Source organism: Lactuca sativa, chromosome 8, assembly GCF_002870075.4.
Source record: "Lactuca sativa cultivar Salinas chromosome 8, Lsat_Salinas_v11, whole genome shotgun sequence".
Classification (NCBI taxonomy): domain Eukaryota; kingdom Viridiplantae; phylum Streptophyta; class Magnoliopsida; order Asterales; family Asteraceae; genus Lactuca; species Lactuca sativa.
Genome location: NC_056630.2, coordinates 131,518,664 through 131,539,252, shown reverse-complemented (window position 1 = coordinate 131,539,252; position 20,589 = coordinate 131,518,664). Strand labels below are relative to the sequence as shown.

The following is a 20,589-nucleotide window of genomic DNA, read 5'->3' as shown; positions in this document are numbered from 1 at the left end:
CTATTCAATATTAAGACAATATTGATTTTGAGCCACAACCTAATCTCTTTTCATTCAACTAAATATAGTTGAAAATCAGATCCAAAAAATTTAGCTTTTCTAGCTCTAGTACTCCTAAGTTCTGGCATAGAACTTGTACCACTAGAAACATCTTTAGCTTGAGTTGTACTCTTGTTGAAAGATTTTTGAATCATTTCCCTTGGTCTCGGAATATATGTAAATCTTTCTTCATCAAAGATAGCATCTCTAGACTCTATAACGGTGTTCACAGACAGAGCCATTAGATTCTAAATCATAGAATCTATAAGCTTTGGAATGCTCAACATATCCAATGAAGATACAATCTATACCTCTTTCACTCAATGCTTTCTGTTTGGGTTCAGTGAGCCTTACAACTGCTATATAACCCCAAACTTTGAGGTAACTCAAATTTTGTACATTTTTACACCAAAGTTCATAAGGAGTATTCTTACTACTTTGTTTGGAGTTCTATTCAAAATTTAACATGTTGTCAACATAGCTTCACCCCAGAAACCTTCACTCAAACCTGAATAAGACAACATGGAGTTAACCATTTCTTTAAAGTCCTATTTTTCCTTTCAAAAACATCATTTTGGTGTGGTGTATAAGGAGTTGTGGTTTGATGTTTTATTCTAGTTGATTCTAAATAAATAGGAACATAATACTCACCACCTTTAGCAGTACGTAAAACTTTTATTAATTCATTTTTATGAAGTTCAGCGTCTTGTTTATAAATCTTAAATTTATTCAGAGCTTCATATTTTGAATTTATCAAATAGACATAACAATATCTAGATGCATCATCAATAAAAGTAACAACATATTTTTCGTTTCCAAGGGAAGGTGTTGCATTAAAATCACATAAATCACTATGTATAAGTTCCAACCCCTTGCTTTCCCTATAAACTTCCTTGAAAGGTTGTCTGGTGATTTTAGTTAACATGCATGTTTTACATTTTTCTTAATTTATACCAAAATCAAGAATTAAATTCATTTTTGACATGTCTTTTAATCTCTTGTAATGAATGTGTCATAATCTTGCATGCCATAAATCAGATTTATCAAAAGTATTGCTAAAACTAGAAGAAGACATGAAAATAGAATTATCATAAATAGGATAATTAATATTAAGCCTAATCATTCCATTACATATATATCCGAAACCCATAAAAGAACTATGTCTTGACAAGATATACCTGTCACTTTCTAATACTTGTTTGTAACCACAATTATTGAACACAATTTCAGATATGAGATTCTTTTGAATACCCAATACATATAAAACATTGTTCAGACACAAACCTTTTCCAAAAGTAAAATAAAGCAAATCCTAAACCCCGGATTGGTTCAGTAGCAACATTTCCCATATGCACCATAGATCCATCTTCTATTGGTTGACATTCCTTGAACCAATGAAGATCTTTATATATATGGCTTGTTGCTCCCGAATCAACCCACCATGCAACATCATCACCCAGAACATAAAATGCTTCAGAAATCACATAATATAATTATGAACATATTTAGAATTTTACATGAAAACAAAAAAATAACCTTTTTTCTTTTCTATATCCTTCGATCCACTTGTTCCAGCACCGTCCTTATTCACTTTAAAAAGACAACAAACTTTCTTGAAGTGACCCGGTTTGTTACAATTCTAACAAATCACTTTTGCTTTCTTGTTAGAAGACTTATCATTCTTTCCTTTAAACTTCCATTTTCCCTTAGACTTCTTGGAATTCTTTGAACTTTCTCCTTCAACCATGTTCACAGAAGAGGAGCAAACTGATGGGTTATGAGCACTACATCAATCCTATGGTGTACATACAAACCCTAAAGCTTTGGATCTAGTTTGTCTAATGAACATGCAATAATCATCCAAAGCTCATATACCCTACATCTAGCATACAATAATCTAATTAACATATGAATAAGGGTTTAAATCTTACCTTGATTGTTATATAGCAATAACAATCTCAATCCTTCTTGATCTTGACCTTTGAAAGCTTAGTGCCTCAAATGTTGCACCTCTAATGGAGTTAGAAACACCATGAGCAACAAAAACCATGAGCAACAAGATGAACTTAGAAGAAAGAAGAATAGACACAAAAACGTTCTAGGGTTCTCTCAAAGAGTTGGTCACATTTTTTAGGGCTTAGGGGTTCCTTATATAGGTAGGGTATTAGGGTTTTCAACCAGGAAACCCTAATTTGACTGCTTAGGCCCTAAGCAGCCCATGGACTCCCTCCTTAGATGCCTTGGACGAATTCATATGGGTTTCCCTATAGATTTCGTACACTCCAACTTCTATGGAGTCCATTAGCCCATTTATGCAACTATCTTAAAAATATACAATCAGTCCCTTTATTTAATTAATGTCTTTTAGCCACACAATTAATTCTTGACTAATATTAATTAAACAATACGATTTCTCCATTAATATATTATTCATATAATATATTAATAAATCATAATTAATTATTTTTCTCCTTAGTTCATCCTATCAGTTGCTATGGTGAAGGCAACCCATAAGGACCATGCTCACAATCGGGTCAAGTACATACCAAAATAGTTATGGGCTTAGACACCTAATGCCACAGTCTCCCACTTGGATAAGTCTAATAACTATATTGCGTATAACTCCGGAACCTGATCAACAACCATAGCTTTCAAAAGCCGCTGTTAAACTCTGATCATATCAGAAACATGTGAACTGAGACATGGATATCATAGGAGCTGAGACATGGATTTTAATCATACTCTCTGTTCATGTGTTGATTCCCGATTTCTGATTTATGACGACTAACAATAGACTACAATTAAACACATCAACTCAGTCCCGGCTTGGCCAAGCGCTTAAGGTGTCATCACTAAATCATCGAGGGGCCCACATATATCGCTTTTATCCCACTTTGGGTAAAAAGAACGGATAAATTTCGAATCAATGCTCGCTTGTACCTACTCATCAAATCAAACACACCAATATGTTTTATAAAACCAACTTACTGGTGCGTTTACATATTATCAATGTGCAACCAACTTGCAAAATACAACTCACACGTCTTGGTTTCAAGAATATAAGATATTATCGTCTCACCAATCACTCGTGATAAAATCCATTCAGCGATCCAAGTGAGCGTGGGTTTAATCCAATACTCTAATCTTGTAGGAGCACTCATGAACTATGCAACAAACTTTTGCTATGTCTAAATCACTTTAGACAATCTGCAATCAGATTTATGACAGTCTTCTTTCATACCTACTTCCAAAGTATGATCGACTGTGGAACGTTCGAATAATCTTGTTATTCAGGAAGTCAAAACATGCAAAGTGAAACACAAGAATAATACTAATACCATACGGCCCCAAACTTTTAGGTATAAATAAGACACCTTTATTTAATCACTATATTGATTACTCATTATTCATTGTTTCGGGTAATTAACTTAGTACTTGAATTTATAATAGCAGTTGTCCCATACACCAAGCAGGCACACTCTGTTTACCCGTGGTCCATACTTTGTGAAATAGATCAATTGAAAACATTTCCAATGATGCTCATTTCCCAATCCCTAATCCTTATCGTTAGTGTAAGAACACAAAATTCTCGCCACTACTAGAATATGTTAGATTCTAACATTTTATGCAATGATCCTTTTATAATCTTATTGAACAAAATTCACCAAGACTTTTTCAATGATATTACAAAGTGCTCTATTGGGATTATTACAAGACAATTCCATGGATGTGAAGTGTCTCATCCAAAGTACATTCCTTTAAATATACTTCATGCATAAAACCTCTTAATCTAGACATAAATTTTTAACGTCCAACTACCAGTATGGAAAATTTTCCATATTTGCCATATGACAACTCATTGTGAATCTTATCTATTCATAATAATGTCGATATGGTCCATTAATTACTATACTTCCAACTGCCCACAAGTGACTAATCCTTGGTGAACCTTAGATTGTACTTGACAGTTGTTTAATTATTTTAGTCAAATCTGGTTCTAGTCCCTTTTCCCTCTTAATGCCCTAGGCATTTGGAAAATTTTAGAACGGTCGAATATTACAGCATATGCAATCATCCTATACCTAAAGCGTATGAGACACGATTCATAATGAAAAACGTGATACTTTACCAGTTCCTTGCTATAATATTGCCACATATAGAATCCTTTTAAGTTGAATCTTTTCAACATAACATCCATATACATCCTTTGACTAAATTTGATTAAAATTTCTCGATCCAAACTTTTAGATTCGAAACGAAGTATAATATTCTCTCCCTTAATTATAGCAAAAACAACTATTCAACCTTTGCAACTTTGCGAATTGAAACTTTGTTTTCTATAATTAATATTGCTAACTTGCAACACTTAAAATAATAATCATGCTCCCACTAACATGATAATTATATCCATACCAGCATAACATTTATGCTCCTACTAGCTTTGACACGTATTCAGAAAACAGTTGGACTTCTAGAAATCAATACTTGTTGACTTCCAAAGTTCATATTTCTAATATGGTATGCTTCGATAAGCCTTTATCTAAGATTTTCAAACTCATACACCTTTCCTTAGAAAGCTTATATGTGTGTCTAAACAATTTTAGCACTTACAGCAATACGTCTTAAATGTTTAAATTAATTATCAAATCTCACAATTCGAACTATGAAGAGGGATGTCGTAATCATAATCGAATTTCAGAATGCAATATACACAACGACTAAGTCCTTAAAATCATCCTAGTGAAAGCATTTCCTCACAATCATTTTCATGAAAGAGAGAAACCTTATGACACTTAGATTTTTATGGTGTATGTGCTCTTATCCATTTAATTTTTTCATAACCATAATCATAAGATAATGTTTGTGACAAATCCAAACTCTTATGGACATAACTTGTTCATTCTTAATTTCTTGCCATCAAGGGTCCCACCATTGCTTCCAAGTTATTTAGCAGCTTACCTATACTAGTCAATGTACTTTCATTGAACAAGGTGCTTGCCCTTATGCAGTCAATTGAGAACTCGTAGAACTCACGTGCATAAGTAACTTTACTGGAATAGCACAGAAACAAGAATATGTCAACACGTTAGGTTACAAACCTCAAGTCGTGTGCTAGTTTTTAATAATAGGTTTACTCTTGATTAGTTCTTGAACCTTTTCAAGATCATTTAGACTCCCACTAACCTCTTGACATATAAAATTCTCTTATTAAGAAACATTTCTTAACAAACAAATATCCAGGAGTCAGTGCAGATTCTTATCAAGGCTACATACAATTGGTATTATTTGGTCTTTGTCTTATCCAAGACATCATAATTTACCAATTTCAAACGTGCAAGAGTAAGAAAAACAATTTTCTACTTCACATTTGATGAGTGTGTTAGAGCTTCTTAAGATGTGTCACTCAAGTCACAATCTTGGAGTACGACTCTAAGACTTGATTTTGGAAAGAAGTATGACTCATCCTTTTTTATTTAACCATTTCAATAATTTCTGATTCCTCTTCTTAGTCATACCAGTGCACTAAGGTTTACCTAGAGGATGAATTGTGATATGATTTCATAATCAATAAGACGATCATAAAACATGATACAAAAGTACTCTCCCTTCTTTCCAAATTGGATAAACTTTTATCTTTCTTCCTAATTGATTCTTCTTATTCGTTCTGATATTATTGAAACTTTTCAATAATTCAGAATTATACATAATCTCGTAAGCAAAACTGTATTTACTAGACTTTTAGTAAATCATGAGGAATAGTCTTATTGTTCTTTGTGGTAGACTTGACTAGTGTACAACATTATGTACCAGCTCTCCTAGTCCTTCACTTGACTCTTTGTCAAGGAATTAGTCTTAATTTTCCAAATATGAAGGCTCTCATTCATCATACAATACAAGTTGTATGATTCCAAGTTTCTATCCAATTGAAACTCGGGCGACAAGAATCTTTCCTTATTTGGTAAATTCTCGACATTACCACAAATAACATAACTAAGAATCACATCCATTTCAACATTACTAAAAATTGAAATACACAAACATCAATTTTCATACATGCCATTGCAAGGAAGTATAAATAAGACGAAAACTAAAATTTATTTTATTTATAAAAAAGTGGGAAAAAACTTGTCCTTACAATGCAAATTCAAATGAAAACTATGCTATTTCATATTCCTAAACAATATATCATAACTCTAAAAGTAGCAGATCCAAAAATCCGATCATTGAATCATGCGATCGAAATCCATTTCTTCGCGATCAGACTCAGCTCACTTCTTCCTTTAAGCTTCCTCTTTTTTCTTCGATCCTACAAAACACCAAATGTAATCTTATCACATCATGTATTTATAATATCCAAATAGGAACTTAATAGAGTTAGATAGTGGATTTTACCTTAAGAAAAGTCATACATCTTGACTCTCCCATCTCTTAGATCTCTCAGGCAGTCAGGGCAGTTTCGTAACCAATGCCCCTTTTCTTGGCAATAGAAACAAGTGGACCTCTTCGGAATAGCACACGGGACAATCTCAAACTCAACCTTTCTCTTGCGTAGATAATACTTTTCTAGAATTCCAATGTTGCCATTGCCCATAGAAGGTTGGGATATTGATTTACTAGACAAATTTGCTCGACTAGCTCGCCAAATCATTGCTTAATTCAGCAGCAATAAGCAAATAAGTCAAATCAATGAAGGTCACGTCGTGTTCCATCATATAGTACTCTCTGACGAACTTACCATATGAATTGGGAAGTAAGTGAAGAACCAATTCAACACCCAACTTCTCCGAGACATCGACGCCCAACATTCCCAATCTATCAATATGCAACTTCATATCCAAGACATGAGTGCATACCGACTTTCCATCTTCGTGTCTTTTTGCCAATAGGGCTTGAGTGACCTTGAACTTTTCAAGTCTTCGAACACATGGGATAGGGAGAAATATTGGAGGAGGTGGAGGAAGTGAAGAGTGATTTCCATTTCTACAATCTAATCGTGGAATACCATCTTCATGTGGAAAACTTTTTCCAACGGATTCAGGAAGACCATAGTTGTCAGACTTTGATATCTACAAAATGGGAGAAATTCAAGTTAGTTGATTTTAGTCCTTAATAAAACACCCAAATGAGATATTAAGGCTATGACCCATCACAATATTCTACAATTTGGAAGAGGGATGTCGTAATCCAAATTGCAGAACATTTGAAGGTAGGTAAATGACAATTTACCAATTTCCACCATGAAAAACGAAAATTGAAAATTAAGTTTTAAATGAATTGAAACTCCTAGATATTTTGAGATTCATTGAACTTTTCAGTGGCATGTTTAAATCTCGAGTGTGCCCTTCGTTTGTGACTGCGATGCATATGATCACAAAACAAGTTGTGGATAACCATGCAAATATACATGGTGCCCCCAATGTTACAGTCACCTAATCGACGTGCCGGTTAACCACACACACTCCATCGATCTATGACAAACATTGAGTCACCCTTTGCCACCTTTGCTTAGAGCCCAATTAGTGTGTCGGTTAACCACACACGCTCCACTAACGTCTTAGCAAGGGTACAAAGTGTAATTTCATGGAATAGCACCAACCCCACATTTTTTGCTAAAGTAACTAAGATTTGGGAATTTATAAAAGCGTTTAGTTACTTCGTATTCATTATACTTATAGTGTAAGGTTGTGTCCTATCCTACCCGTTCGGCTAACGACCCTCCACTAGTCAAGAGTGCGGTGGGTAAGAGTGGATACCCAATGGCGGTCATTTTACAGGCCACTTCCTTAAACACCCCTTATAGACCAACTTCGTGAATGAGACATACTAACGGTAAAACTGACATTTACATATACATATATAATATTAGACTTTTAATTTTATATATAGTATAAGGGTGTATTTTACACTTTTAAAATACTATGTGGTCTAATTTAATAAATTATACCTTTTAATTTAATTAAATACAAACCATGTCATTATGAATTTATTAATTCTCTTTTAATTATACAGTTAATTAACATAATAAAACCATAAGGGTGTAATTTGAACTTTTCAAAAAAAAAACTAGGGTTTTAGAATTTAACATTTAAAACCATAAGGGTGTGATTTGGGATTCTATGCACTTGGAAATTCTAAGATCATGATTGAAACTTTCAACTAGAAATATTTGGGCGGTACTCCCAAATCCTCGAGTGAATAATACTTCGAAGTTTGAGAACAAGAAAAGAGAATGAGAAGTATGTTTTTGTCAATTGTGTTGTTTAATGTATTGTACTATCTCTTCTTAAAAAGTTTGAATAAAATTTGCTTAAATATGTTACTTGGTTGAAAGCATCACAAGACAGTTACGACGTTCAAAAAATTGACACAAAACATGCTTTTAACCATTGGATAATTAGTTTAACCAACAAATGTCCACCACCAGTCAAACCTGACACAAAACTATCGCTTTAACCATTGGATATAACACCGAACAACACGTGTTTCAACGCATACTTGTTGGGATTTATTTTGATATGGGTCGTTCCTCAATGCAATCCTATATAGATTGTTCTGATACGATCCAAAGTGAACAGTTTTAATATCATTTCTATTTCGAAATCATCTTGTTTCGATTTCAATTCAATTTCGAACACAATTTTCCCTTACTTAAATATTGTAAAAATTTAAACAAGTGTGTACTTCATACCATCCTTACTTGTTTAATGATAATCAATAGTTATTTGGTCAACAAGTTAATCCATTACACGTAAATACACTTAGTTAAACAATTCACCACGGTCAACTGGGTATTAAAATACTAAAAAAATTATTTGTGTATCGATATAGTAATCTATTAGACGAGCCTTAAATATTTTAAATTCTACTATATATTATTTCAATTTCAAGAATAAGGGCCTAAACATCTGAAACAACGTAAATTTTCAAAACAGTTTTTCATTTTTAAATCATATTTTCAATCATCAAAAACAATATCAAACGACTGTATCCAAACTCATCATAACAAACAAATCCCAGAATCTCAAAAGATCTCAAATACATAAATCCTCTCAGTGTGTACGGATTATGCTGGCGCCTTCCCACGGTCCTCGCTAGTACCTGAAACACACAACACAACAACTATAAACATAAAATCTTAGTGAGTTCTCCAAAATACCACATACAACACATACGCCTTTTCAAGCCATAACTCTGTGGGACCCTCAGGTCCAAGTGTCTCAGGGGACTTCCGTCCCGAATCCTGGTAGACCTTCTGGTCCTACCCGTATCGACCTTATGGTCCGTAACCTCCTGACCTTCCGGTCCATGTCCTCTTGACCTTCCAGTCCATATCATCTTGACCTTCCGGTCCTCATCATACATAGCATACCTAACACATACATATCACATATCAGCATATAGCACATACATCTCATAGCATATAAGACCTTCCGGTCACACATAGGTACCCTTCCAGGTACAGTATAGTGAGAAGACTCACCTCGGGTATCTCGGATAATATCTCACACGAGAACATTTATCTAGCCCCCGCCTAATCACATAAACAATACTAATAAATAATGGCTGTCAAAGGCTAGATTAAATCCATTCTATAATCCCACGGAAGGGTAAATGACCTTTTTACCCCTCCCTGACCTAAAAGTCCAAATGTTGACCAAAACCCTAAAAGTCAATGAAAGTCAATCCTCCGGGTTATGCTGCACATACCAAATCTGTACGCTGGGCGTACCCGGCGACTTCACAGAATCAAGGAAGGCGACCCCTTACGCAACACATACCGAGGTTACGCCCCGCATAACTCCCAGTTTCATTTTGCGTCTTAAACGGTTAAGACACACGTCCAACTTTCAAACCTGACTGATCCTAAGCCTCTTAACCCATAAAGTCGGTGACTTTAAGCCTTTGCATGGCTGTAAAAGTCACCAACACCTATATCATTCCATTTCCAACCCTTAGAAAACATGGCTCCATAATAATGACCAAGTTCGGATTTTTATGGATCTACAACACATATATCACTGAAATGGGACAGATCTAGGTCCATGGAGCCCCTTATGCTCATAAAGTCTCCACCTTTGGGACTTTAACCCTAGAAATGGACCATGTAACACCAAACCAAAATGAAGAGGAAAGTTCTGAGTTTTTTACCTCTAAATGAAGCTCCTCCCTCTGAAGAACTCAGATCCAAACTTGAACTTCAAACCCTAGCCTCCACAAACTCCCCTCCTTCTTCTTCACTAACACACAAAGGCACTTTTAGCTCAAAACACTCTCACACCAGCTTTAGGACGAAGGAAATGCTCTTTTAGGGTTTCACTCTCTGAAATGGTGGCTGAGGATAAGGCCTTAGGATTCCTTTTATAGTGCACAAGCCATAATTTAGGGTTTGCATCTGGTCCCGCTACGCCCAGTGTAACCCTGGGTACGCCCAGCGTACCTAGGCAAGTCCGCGTCCAACTTAAGTGCATGAGTACGCGCAGCGTACTCATTTGCAACACTTTCCACTCAAGGGCTAATCTTGACAACTTGGCAAAAGAGAAGAGTTAAATAATTGTACCTGAATTTCGGGATGTTATAATTCTCCCCCACTAGAACCAGACTTCGCCCTCGAAGTCTCATGCTGAAAACAATTATGGATGCTGCTCCCGCATCTCCGACTACAGCTCCCAAGTCAGCTCGGACCCCCTCCGATGCTGCCACTGGACGTGAACCAGGGGTACCTCCTTGTTCCTTAGAACCTTGATCTTCCGATCCGAGATTGCGATCGGTCTCTCAACGTAATTCAGGCCTGCATACACCTGAATATCCTCCAGCGGCACCATCGTCGACTCATCGACTATACACTTCCTCAGCTGAGACACGTGGAAGGTATCATGTATCTGACTCAATTCCGTGGGTAGCTCCAACCGATATGCTACCCTGCCCACCCTCGCGGTCACCCAGAACGACCCAATATACCGGGGCCCCAGCTTGCCCCTCTTCATGAATCGAATCACTCCTTTCCAAGGAGACACTTTCAGGAGTACGAAGTCTCTAACCTGAAACTCGAGCTCGGATCGTCACCTATCCGCGTAACTCTTCTGGCGACTCTGAGCTGTTAACAAACTCAGTCTGACTTGCTATATCTGCTTTGTCGTCTGAAGCACTATCTCAGTGCTGCCCATCACTCGCTGCCCTACCTCTCCCCAACAGATGGGAGTCTGACACCTCCTCCCATACAAAAACTCGAAGGGAGGCATACCAATGCTCGAACGGTGACTGTTGTTATAGGAAAACTCAGCCAACGGAAAATACGTATCCCAACTCCCTCCAAAGTCCAACACACATGCCCGAAGCATGTCCTCGAGCATCTGAATCGTCCGTTCACTCTGTCCGTCCGTCTGCGGGTGGTAAGCGGTACTGAAATGCAGCCTTGTGCCCAACTCCTTGTGGAACTTATTCCAGAACCTGGAAGTGAAACGTACATCCCGATCTGACATAATTGAGATCGACACTCCATGTTGCAATACCACCTCCCTCACATACAACTCTGCCAGCCTCTCTGCAGAAGAGCTCTCACTAATAGCAAGTAAGTGAGCGCTCTTCATCAGCCGGTCGACGATCACCCAAATTACATCGACACCCCTTGCGGTCCTCGGTAATTTGGTGATGAAATCCATAGAAATCTGTTCCCATTTCCATTGGGGAACCTCAAGTGGCTGCAACTTGCCATGCGGACGCTGGTGCTCGGCCTTAACCCTACAACAGGTCAAGCACCTCTCAACGAACCACGCCACATCCCTCTTCATATAGGGCCACCAGTACTCTCTCTTCAGGTCCAAATACATCTTAGTGGCCTCGTGATGGATCAAGAATCTCGATCTATGCGCCTCCTCCATCAAAGTGGTGTGCGCCCCGCCTGCATACGACACCCAAATCCGACCCTGAAAGGTCATAAGCCCGCGGCTATTGGTAACGAACTCAGGTACCTACCCAATCACCCACTCTCTTTTACAGTTCTCCGGTCTCACGGCCTCTGCATGGGCCTCTCGAATGGTGTCCAACACCGGAGTCATCACAGTCAGTCGCATACAAATGTCTCGAATTGGGGAACTCTCCGCCCTACGACTCAGGGCATCAGCTACAACATTAGCTTTACCCGGGTGGTACAGGATCTCACAATCGTAATCCTTTACCACGTCCAACCATCTCCTCTGGCGCATATTCAGATTGGGCTGATCCATCAAATACTTCAAGCTCTTGTGGTCCGTGTATATGGTACATCGAACCCCATACAAATAGTGACGCCAGATCTTGAGGGCGAACACCACTGCCCCCAACTCCAGATCGTGGGTAGGATACCTCGTCTCATGAGGCTTCAGCTGCCTCGACGCATACGCTATCACATTCCCCCTCTGCATGAGTACTGCACCCAACCCCGATATCGACGCGTCACAATACACCACAAAATCCTCCATCCCTTCAGGGAGGGTTAACACTGGCGCTTCGCATAATCTTTGGCGAAGTGTCTCAAACGAGGTCTGCTGCTCTGAACCCCATGAAAAATCAACACCCTTCCGGGTCAACCTGGTGAGAGGCACGACAATCTTGGAGAAATCCTTGATAAATCTCCGATAATAGCCGACCAATCCTAGAAAACTCCTGATCTCGGTGGGTGATCTCGGCACCTCCCATCTCATAACCGCCTCAATCTTGGCCAGATCTACCAATATCCCATCCAGGTTACACAAGGTGTCCCAAGAACTGGACCTCTCGTAACCAAAAATCACATTTGGAGAATTTGGCAAAAAGACTCTCCGACCTCAACACCCCGAGAATCTCTCTCAGATGCTCCTCGTGTTGCTCTCTAGATCTCGAATACACCAAAATATCATCAATGAACATGATCACCGACCGATCCAGCATCGGCCTGCACACCCTGTTCATGAGATCCATGAATGCTACCTGTGCATTGGTGAGCCCAAAAGGCATCACAAAGAGCTCGTAATGCCCATAACGAGTTCTGAACGCTGTCTTCTGGATATCTTCATCCCGCACTCTCATCTGATGATATCCTGACCTCAAGTCTATCTTGGAGAACCAAGACGCTCCTTACAACTGATCGAACAGATCGTCGATCCTCGGTAAAGGATAACGGTTCTTGACCGTCAACTTGTTCAACTCCCAGTAATCAATGCACATCCGGTGTGAACCATCCTTTTTCTTGACAAAAAGGATCGGTGCTCCCCATGGTGAGCTACTCAGTCTAATCAACCCCTTCCCCAGCAGCTCCTGAAGCTGCGGAGATAACTTCTGCATCTCTGGCGGCGCAAGGCGATAAGGCGCTGCCCCCGAAACCAAATCGATATAGAACTCTACCTGTCTCTCGGGAGGCACACCCGGAAACTCCTCAGGAAAAACATCTGGGAAATCGCGCACTACCGAAACCTCATCAATCGAACTTGGCCTCCCAGTGGCCACTCGTGTGTCCATCACATTGGCTACAAACCCACTGCTGCCCTGCTGTAAACTCTGTCTCGCTCTGGCAGCCGAACAAAACGCTGACCCACATCGGGTACCCTCACCGTACACCGTAAGTACTCCCCCACTAGGATCTCGTATCATCACCAACTGACGCTCGCAATCTATAACAGCCCCAAATCGGCTCAACCAATCCATGCCCACTATAACACACACGTCCCCCATTGCAATCGGGACCAGATCTATCGGGAACTCCACACTGAAGATCTCGAGTACACATCCTTTAATCACATCCGTAGCATACACCGCTCGTTCTTCAGCTAAAGAAACTCGCAGAGGTTGACTCAACGCCTCTCGTCGGATACTGATGTGCTGACTAAACGCTAAGGAAAAAAATGACCGACTAGCACCTGAGTCAAATAACACCAAAGCATGTACATAATTCACAAGAAAAGTACCCACGCATATCATAATATAAGCACAATACCTCAAACTCAACATAAATAAATGAAAGAACACATACCAGGCACGACATCGGGCGCTGCACGGACCTCCTCCACTGTCAACTGGAAGGCTCTCTCGTGAGCCTTCGGTGCCTCGGCCTTCACCAGCCGAACCTCAGTAGCTTGCACGGCGTCAGGGGCAGATCCCTACTGTGCTCCCTGTGCTGTCCCCCGTAACTGTGGACACTCGGCCTTCCGATGGCCTGTATGGTTGCAATGAAAGCAAACCATGAATCCCTTGGGGCAATCCCCTTCCTTGCGACATTTGTAGCAAGCACCCGATCGACAAACCCCGTCATGTCCCTTGCCGCACTTTCTGCAAGTGCAGCCCTTCTGGACTCCAGATCTCGAATCGGCGGGCTTTGCCCGATTGGTTGCAGGCTGAGACTGTGCCGGCCGCCAATCCATCCCCTGAGACTCGACCTCCTCCCTGGCCTGAGTCTCCAACTCAATCTCCCTCTTCCGGGCATTTTCCTGGAGCTCAACAAATTTCCGGTAAGTCGAGTTTGATATGAACTCCCGAATATCCCTCCTCAGAATGCTCCAATACCAGCTCATGCGTTCCTGCTCGGTAGACACCTGCTCAGGGCAGAACATCTCCCTCTCATGAAACTTCCTGGTAACCACAGTAACCGAATCAGTACCCTGCTTGAGGGTCAAGAACTCCTGAGCCAACCGCTCCCTCTCTAGTGGGGGAACATACTCGTCTCTGAACATGGTGGTGAACCTCTCCCAGGTCACCACAGAAATCTCTACAAGAGTGAAGCTCTCTGTCACGAACTTCCACCAGTCCTTCGCTCCCAAGCGAAGCTGGTTCAGCGCAAACCGTACCCTCAGATGATCCGGACATGAACATGTGTAGAAGCATCCCTCGATATCTGAAATCCATCTCATCGTAGCAATCAGATCCTGCGTCCCATCGAACTCTGGTGGCTTCGTGTTGCTAAACTCCTGAAACAACAATGAGTCACCTCCCTGAGGCATGGCAACAGCCACAACTACAGTAGCTACAACAGCCGCAGCCTCAGTCACCGTTGCGTACTGCTCATCGAAAGTCTCAATCAGTGTGGTCTTGATAGACCCAAACATCTCCGGAATCTCGGCTTAGATGGCAGCAGCTACCTCCTCATGAATCAACCTAAGGATCTCCTCCTCACTAACACCGCTCGGCTCAGGTGTGTGGCGTGTCCCAACCATGATGTCTCTTTGAAATACAACATAAAATATCAGAGACCTGCTCGAGCATACTCGCACTTGATAATACAAACCTACTTGTTCCCTAGTACCCTAAGGATTCTTACTTGGACTGCGCACTAATACGGTGTCTTCGGTAGTACGGGCCCTTATACTACCATCCATACCGCATCAGTATTCACCCCAAGTCCTCCTCCTTGGATCCCAGATCACAAGTACTCTACATCTTGCTAGCATAGGCTACCCTTCGGTAGACCTCTCGTAAGCTCCTCACTGCTACCTACTCACTCTCAAGCCTCTAATAGTAGCAAAAATCTTCCTAGGCTAAGGCATCACAAATCAGGCCACTCTGGTCCTAATATGAATACCTAGCCTACTGTATCATGCATATCATATCATAACATATCTCATAACACATAATGTAAGGGTATTTTGGGAAATCACCGTTCGGGCGTTGGCTTATCGTATACACTGCTCCATTCTGCCTTTCTCAAAATCTTTTACTCTCTTAGAAAAATTGTTTATTTATGAAAAACTTTCTCAATCCTCAGTTTGAGTTTAGATACATCCGAAGTTGCACCCGAATCCCTCAAACCAAGGCTCTTATACCAAATTGTAACCACGTAAATTTTCAAAACAATTTTTCATTTTTAAATCATATTTTCAATCATCAAAAAATATATCAAACAACTGTATCCAAAGTCATCATAACAAACAAATCCCAGAATCTCAAGATATCTCAAATACATAAATCCTCTCAGTGTGTACGGATCATGTCAGTGCCTTCCCACGGTCCTCGCTAGTACCTGAAACACACAACACAACAACTATAAGCACAAATTCTTAGTAAGTTCCCCAAAATACCACATACAACACATACGCCTTTCTAGGCCATAACTCAAACATAGCTCCATAATAACGACCAAGTTGGAATTTTTATGGATCTACAAAACATATATCACTGAAATGGGACATATCTAGGTCCATGGAGCCCCTTATGCTCATAAAGTCTCCACCTTTGGGACTTTAACCCTAGAAATGGACCATGCAACACCAAACCAAAATAAAGAGGAAAGTTCTGAGCTTTTTACCTCTAAATGAAGCTCCTCCCTCTGAAGAACTCAGATCCAAACTTGAACTTCAAACCCTAGCCTCCACAATCTCCTCTCCTTCTTCTTTACTAATACACAAAGGCACTTTTAGCTCAAAACACTCACACACCAGCTTTAGGACAAAGGAAATGCTCTCTTAGGGTTTCACTCTTTGAAATGGTGGCTGAGGATAAGGCCTTAGCATTCCTTTTATAGTGCACAAGCCATAATTTAGGGTTTGCATCTGGGCCCGCTACGCCCAGCGTAACCTTGGGTACGCCCAACGTACCTAGGCAAGTCCGCATCCAACTTAAGCGCATGAGTGTACGCAGTGTACTCTCCAGTACGCCCAGTGTATTCATTTGCAACACTTTCCACTCAAGGGTTAATATTGACAACTTGACAAAAGAGAAGGGTTAAATAGTTGTACCTGAATTTTGGGATGTTACAAAATCAACATAACTTAATAATAAAAATAACACTAAAAAAATAATATTTATTAATAGACCATATCTAATAATAAATTTTGGTGAAATAAATTGTGACCAAATAATGTTTGGAGTTTTCGGAACCAACAAACGTTTATTAAGAAAATAAGGGAGATGAAAACCCAACCTACCATTACAAGGCAGGGAAAAAGAAACAAGACCTCACCACAACATAGATAAATTGAGATCCCCTATACTACTTTACATAAGTGGATTAATACACCAATCTGACCAATTATATACTTCCTTATTGCTTCTATGCTTGAACCACAAGAATACGGATGACTAGACAATGTCTACAATCTTTGTTGATGTAAGCCTTGATTGATTAAAGGTTCTATCATTTATTATTTTCCACATACATCAAATCATTCCATAGCCGATACTCACCAAGCCCTTTTTATTTTTTTTGTTGAATCCCACCATGTAATCACAAAATCTAGAGCCTCAGTCGTGTTATCAAACAAGGACATCAAAATATCACACCATCTAAAGATCCATTTGTATGCATTTTTGGCAAAGGGGCACATGCGCAATATATGGTTAGATGAATCCTCTACTAAATTACACCCACCATACCTAAAAGTTGCAATATTAATTCCTTGATTCTTGAGTTCCACTATAAAGGGAATACGGTTTTGAACTGCCCACCAAAAAAACAAGAAACTTTTATAGGAACTTCTTTAAGCCGCATAAAGGAGTTGCCATCCGATCCACTGTCAAATTTTATCAGCTTCCTTTTACATGCTGCAACTGAGAATTGCCCATTTTAATCTAGTTCACATGACCATGAATCACTGTTTGAGTTTAGATGAGTTGTTCCAAGGATTTGCATCAGTTGGTTCACATGTCGTGGATCAGGTTGACTAGACCAAGAGCACGGAAATTCACCATCATATATTCGATCTGAGATCTTGCATTTCTTATGCAACTCCAAACAATATAGATCAGGAAAGATAAGTTGCAGTGGTATGTTGCCAATCCAATCATCTTTCCAAAATAACGTGTCATCTCCAGAATTAACCGTTCTTTTGATAATAGTACTCATTGGAATGCCTTGCTTAGCCAACATGACCTTCATTCTGGATATATTGTTCCACACCCCTGTTGTAGATTTGTTAGATAGCTCAGATGTCGATCACATAATATGTAATTAAATCATTAAATGGCCTTTAATTATCCCAGAATACCTACTTAAAACATAAGTTTTTACTTTCCAGATTATCTTCGTATAAATCATCTTATTTTTAAAAAATTTAACTTAAAATTATATAAAATTACCCAATCATTTCGACAAATTAATCCCATGAACTAGGAATCAATTTTTTGAACTATTTAAGATTTCTTTATTAAAAGCCTTAAATTCTTATTAGTATAACTTAAATATCTTTTTTCTATAAATCAAAATATTTGAGAAAACACATCTTGACAAGTATGGTGTGTAATTATTCTAGCCATATGTATCAAATTCAATAAAATATGACATTTGTCAAAAATAATTTTAGTTTATTAGGGTAGATTTTTATTAACATGGCATCATAAATATTACACATATTATATATATATATATATATATATATATATATATATATATATATATATATATATATATATATATATATATATATATATATATATATATATATATATATATATACCCACACACTTATTTATATACAATTCGATCATCACAACCTAGTATCCATCCTAACCATTGTACGTACAACCCTTCAAGATGGCAAATTGGCAATTACTTTCTAGATTGACAAATCTTAACTGCCTTATAACCAATTTATAAGCTAACACAAACATATTAATTAATTACCATCCAACAATAATTAAGTAACAATTGTCCTAAATCCAGCTTTATAATTCAACATTATGTCTATTTTTTTTAGTATGTTGAGAATCTTGTAGGATATGATGCTTTGTGGTGGCTCTGAAGCTCCAATTATACCTATTGGTATGGTCTTATTTCTCTTATAGGTCTAATCGAACATTGAAATCAAAATAGATACAATAAATCCACAACCATTCATGCAGGAGTTGGGGGTTTTGTGGCATGCAAAGCTCTAAGTGAGAGGAATAGTGATCCTACCAAAGCTTCACGTCCATGGGATTCGGTTCATATATATTTTATTTTTTGTCTTTAATTTTTTTGTTACCTAGCCAGATTCTTTGAAAGTACCTTTACATAATGATCAGGGTCGTGATGGATTTGTTATGGGAGAAGGAGCTGGAGTTCTCTTGGTTGAAGAACTTCAACACGCTAAAGTATGTTGATGATAGTTACTATACCAAGAACCGAAAACTTGTTCATATGCTAATTAATGGCGATTAGTTTTCCTATTTGATCATATACATATATCTTAACAGAAAAGAGGTGCTAATATATACGCAGAAATTTTGGGTGGAAGCTTTAGTTCTGATGCTTATCATATGACAAACCCTCACCCTAAAGGTATAATCTAATTCATGACATGTTGGCGGATACACCTCCTGTTTGATCCTATATCATAGTTAACAACTATTATATATGGTGGATTTTACGTCACAATATTAGGTGCTGGTGTTATATTATGCATGGAAAAGGCTTTATCTCAATCAGGGGTATCCAGGGAAGATGTTAACTACATAAACGCACATGCTACATCGACACCAGCTGGAGACATCAAGGAATATCTTGCTATAACTCATTGTTTTGGCCAAAACCAAGAGGTGAATTAAAGGATACATTAATTACTATCTTATCCTTAATTACCAAAGCCAATTGCATGCATTAATTGAATATTTCATGAAATTTAATTCTACAGTTAAGGGTAAACTCGACAAAATCCATGATAGGTCACCTTCTAGGAGCAGCAGGTGCCGTGGAAGCCATTGCAACGATACAAGTAATGCAAGGAAGAAATTTTTGGTTTCATTTTCTTGAATCGTACTCTTTTTTATATTCATTTTTGGATTGTGGATATATGTAGGCCATACGAACAGGTTGGGTGCATCCAAATGTTAACCTTGACGATCCAGATAAAGATGTGGTATATATAATATATAAGCTCCTATATATTTTTTCTATTATTATTATGCGCACCATTACATGAGTGGTCTTAAATAATATCATATATGAATTATCAGGACATAAATCTGTTAGTTGGGAAAAAGAAAGAAAGATTGGACATCAAGGTGGCGATGTCGAGCTCATTCGGATTCGGGGGTCATAACTCTTCAATATTATTTGCGCCTTTCTCATAAAGGGTACATGCAAGTGTAAGCATCAAAACATAATAGACGTATTCAACTATGCCCATAATTCATCAATAGTAGTTGATGTAGAGATCAAAATTATTCAACTGCAGTAAGTTGTATGTTTTCTTACTAAGGAGCTGTTTCAAATTCATTTGCAAAAGTAGAGTTGTGGCCCACTTAAACTATACGTATGATATTTTTAATTACATAAATGGTCCTTGTACATTATTAGAATTTTCAGTTTTATATTATAAAACTTTTCAATTACACATTTAGCTTTTATACTTTATTTTTATTTTTTTTACCTTTACCAACTGCATACATAACATTTCTTTTATAACAGATATATTATTAATGTAATAGTTTTTCATTATAAACATATTATTAAATTTTATACATAAACCTTACTAATTTATACAACTAAAAATATATCATTTACACCTTCAAATCAATACCAATATTAAATATTACTAAAATTATATATAATAAATAAAATAGATATTTCACATCATATTTATAACATTACAAAATCACAAGACCAATTCAACATTAAATTACAAAATCAAA

The 20,589-nt window shown here is 38.2% G+C and overlaps 1 protein-coding gene across 1 annotated transcript in view; it reads left to right on the top strand.

The window, feature by feature from the left end:
• LOC111894226 (3-oxoacyl-[acyl-carrier-protein] synthase II, chloroplastic) overlaps positions 1-20,276 on the top strand; it is a 44,064-nt gene extending 23,788 nt beyond the window's left edge. Inside the window, exons 6-13 of the mRNA XM_023890299.3 lie at positions 18,694-18,739; positions 18,820-18,899; positions 18,982-19,050; positions 19,153-19,237; positions 19,340-19,494; positions 19,590-19,670; positions 19,755-19,814; positions 19,912-20,276. Of these exons, the coding sequence (XP_023746067.1) occupies positions 18,694-18,739; positions 18,820-18,899; positions 18,982-19,050; positions 19,153-19,237; positions 19,340-19,494; positions 19,590-19,670; positions 19,755-19,814; positions 19,912-20,028 (693 nt within the window). The 3' untranslated portion in view covers positions 20,029-20,276. The remainder of the gene's footprint in view (positions 1-18,693; positions 18,740-18,819; positions 18,900-18,981; positions 19,051-19,152; positions 19,238-19,339; positions 19,495-19,589; positions 19,671-19,754; positions 19,815-19,911) is intronic.
• Positions 20,277-20,589: the final 313 nt, after the last annotated feature.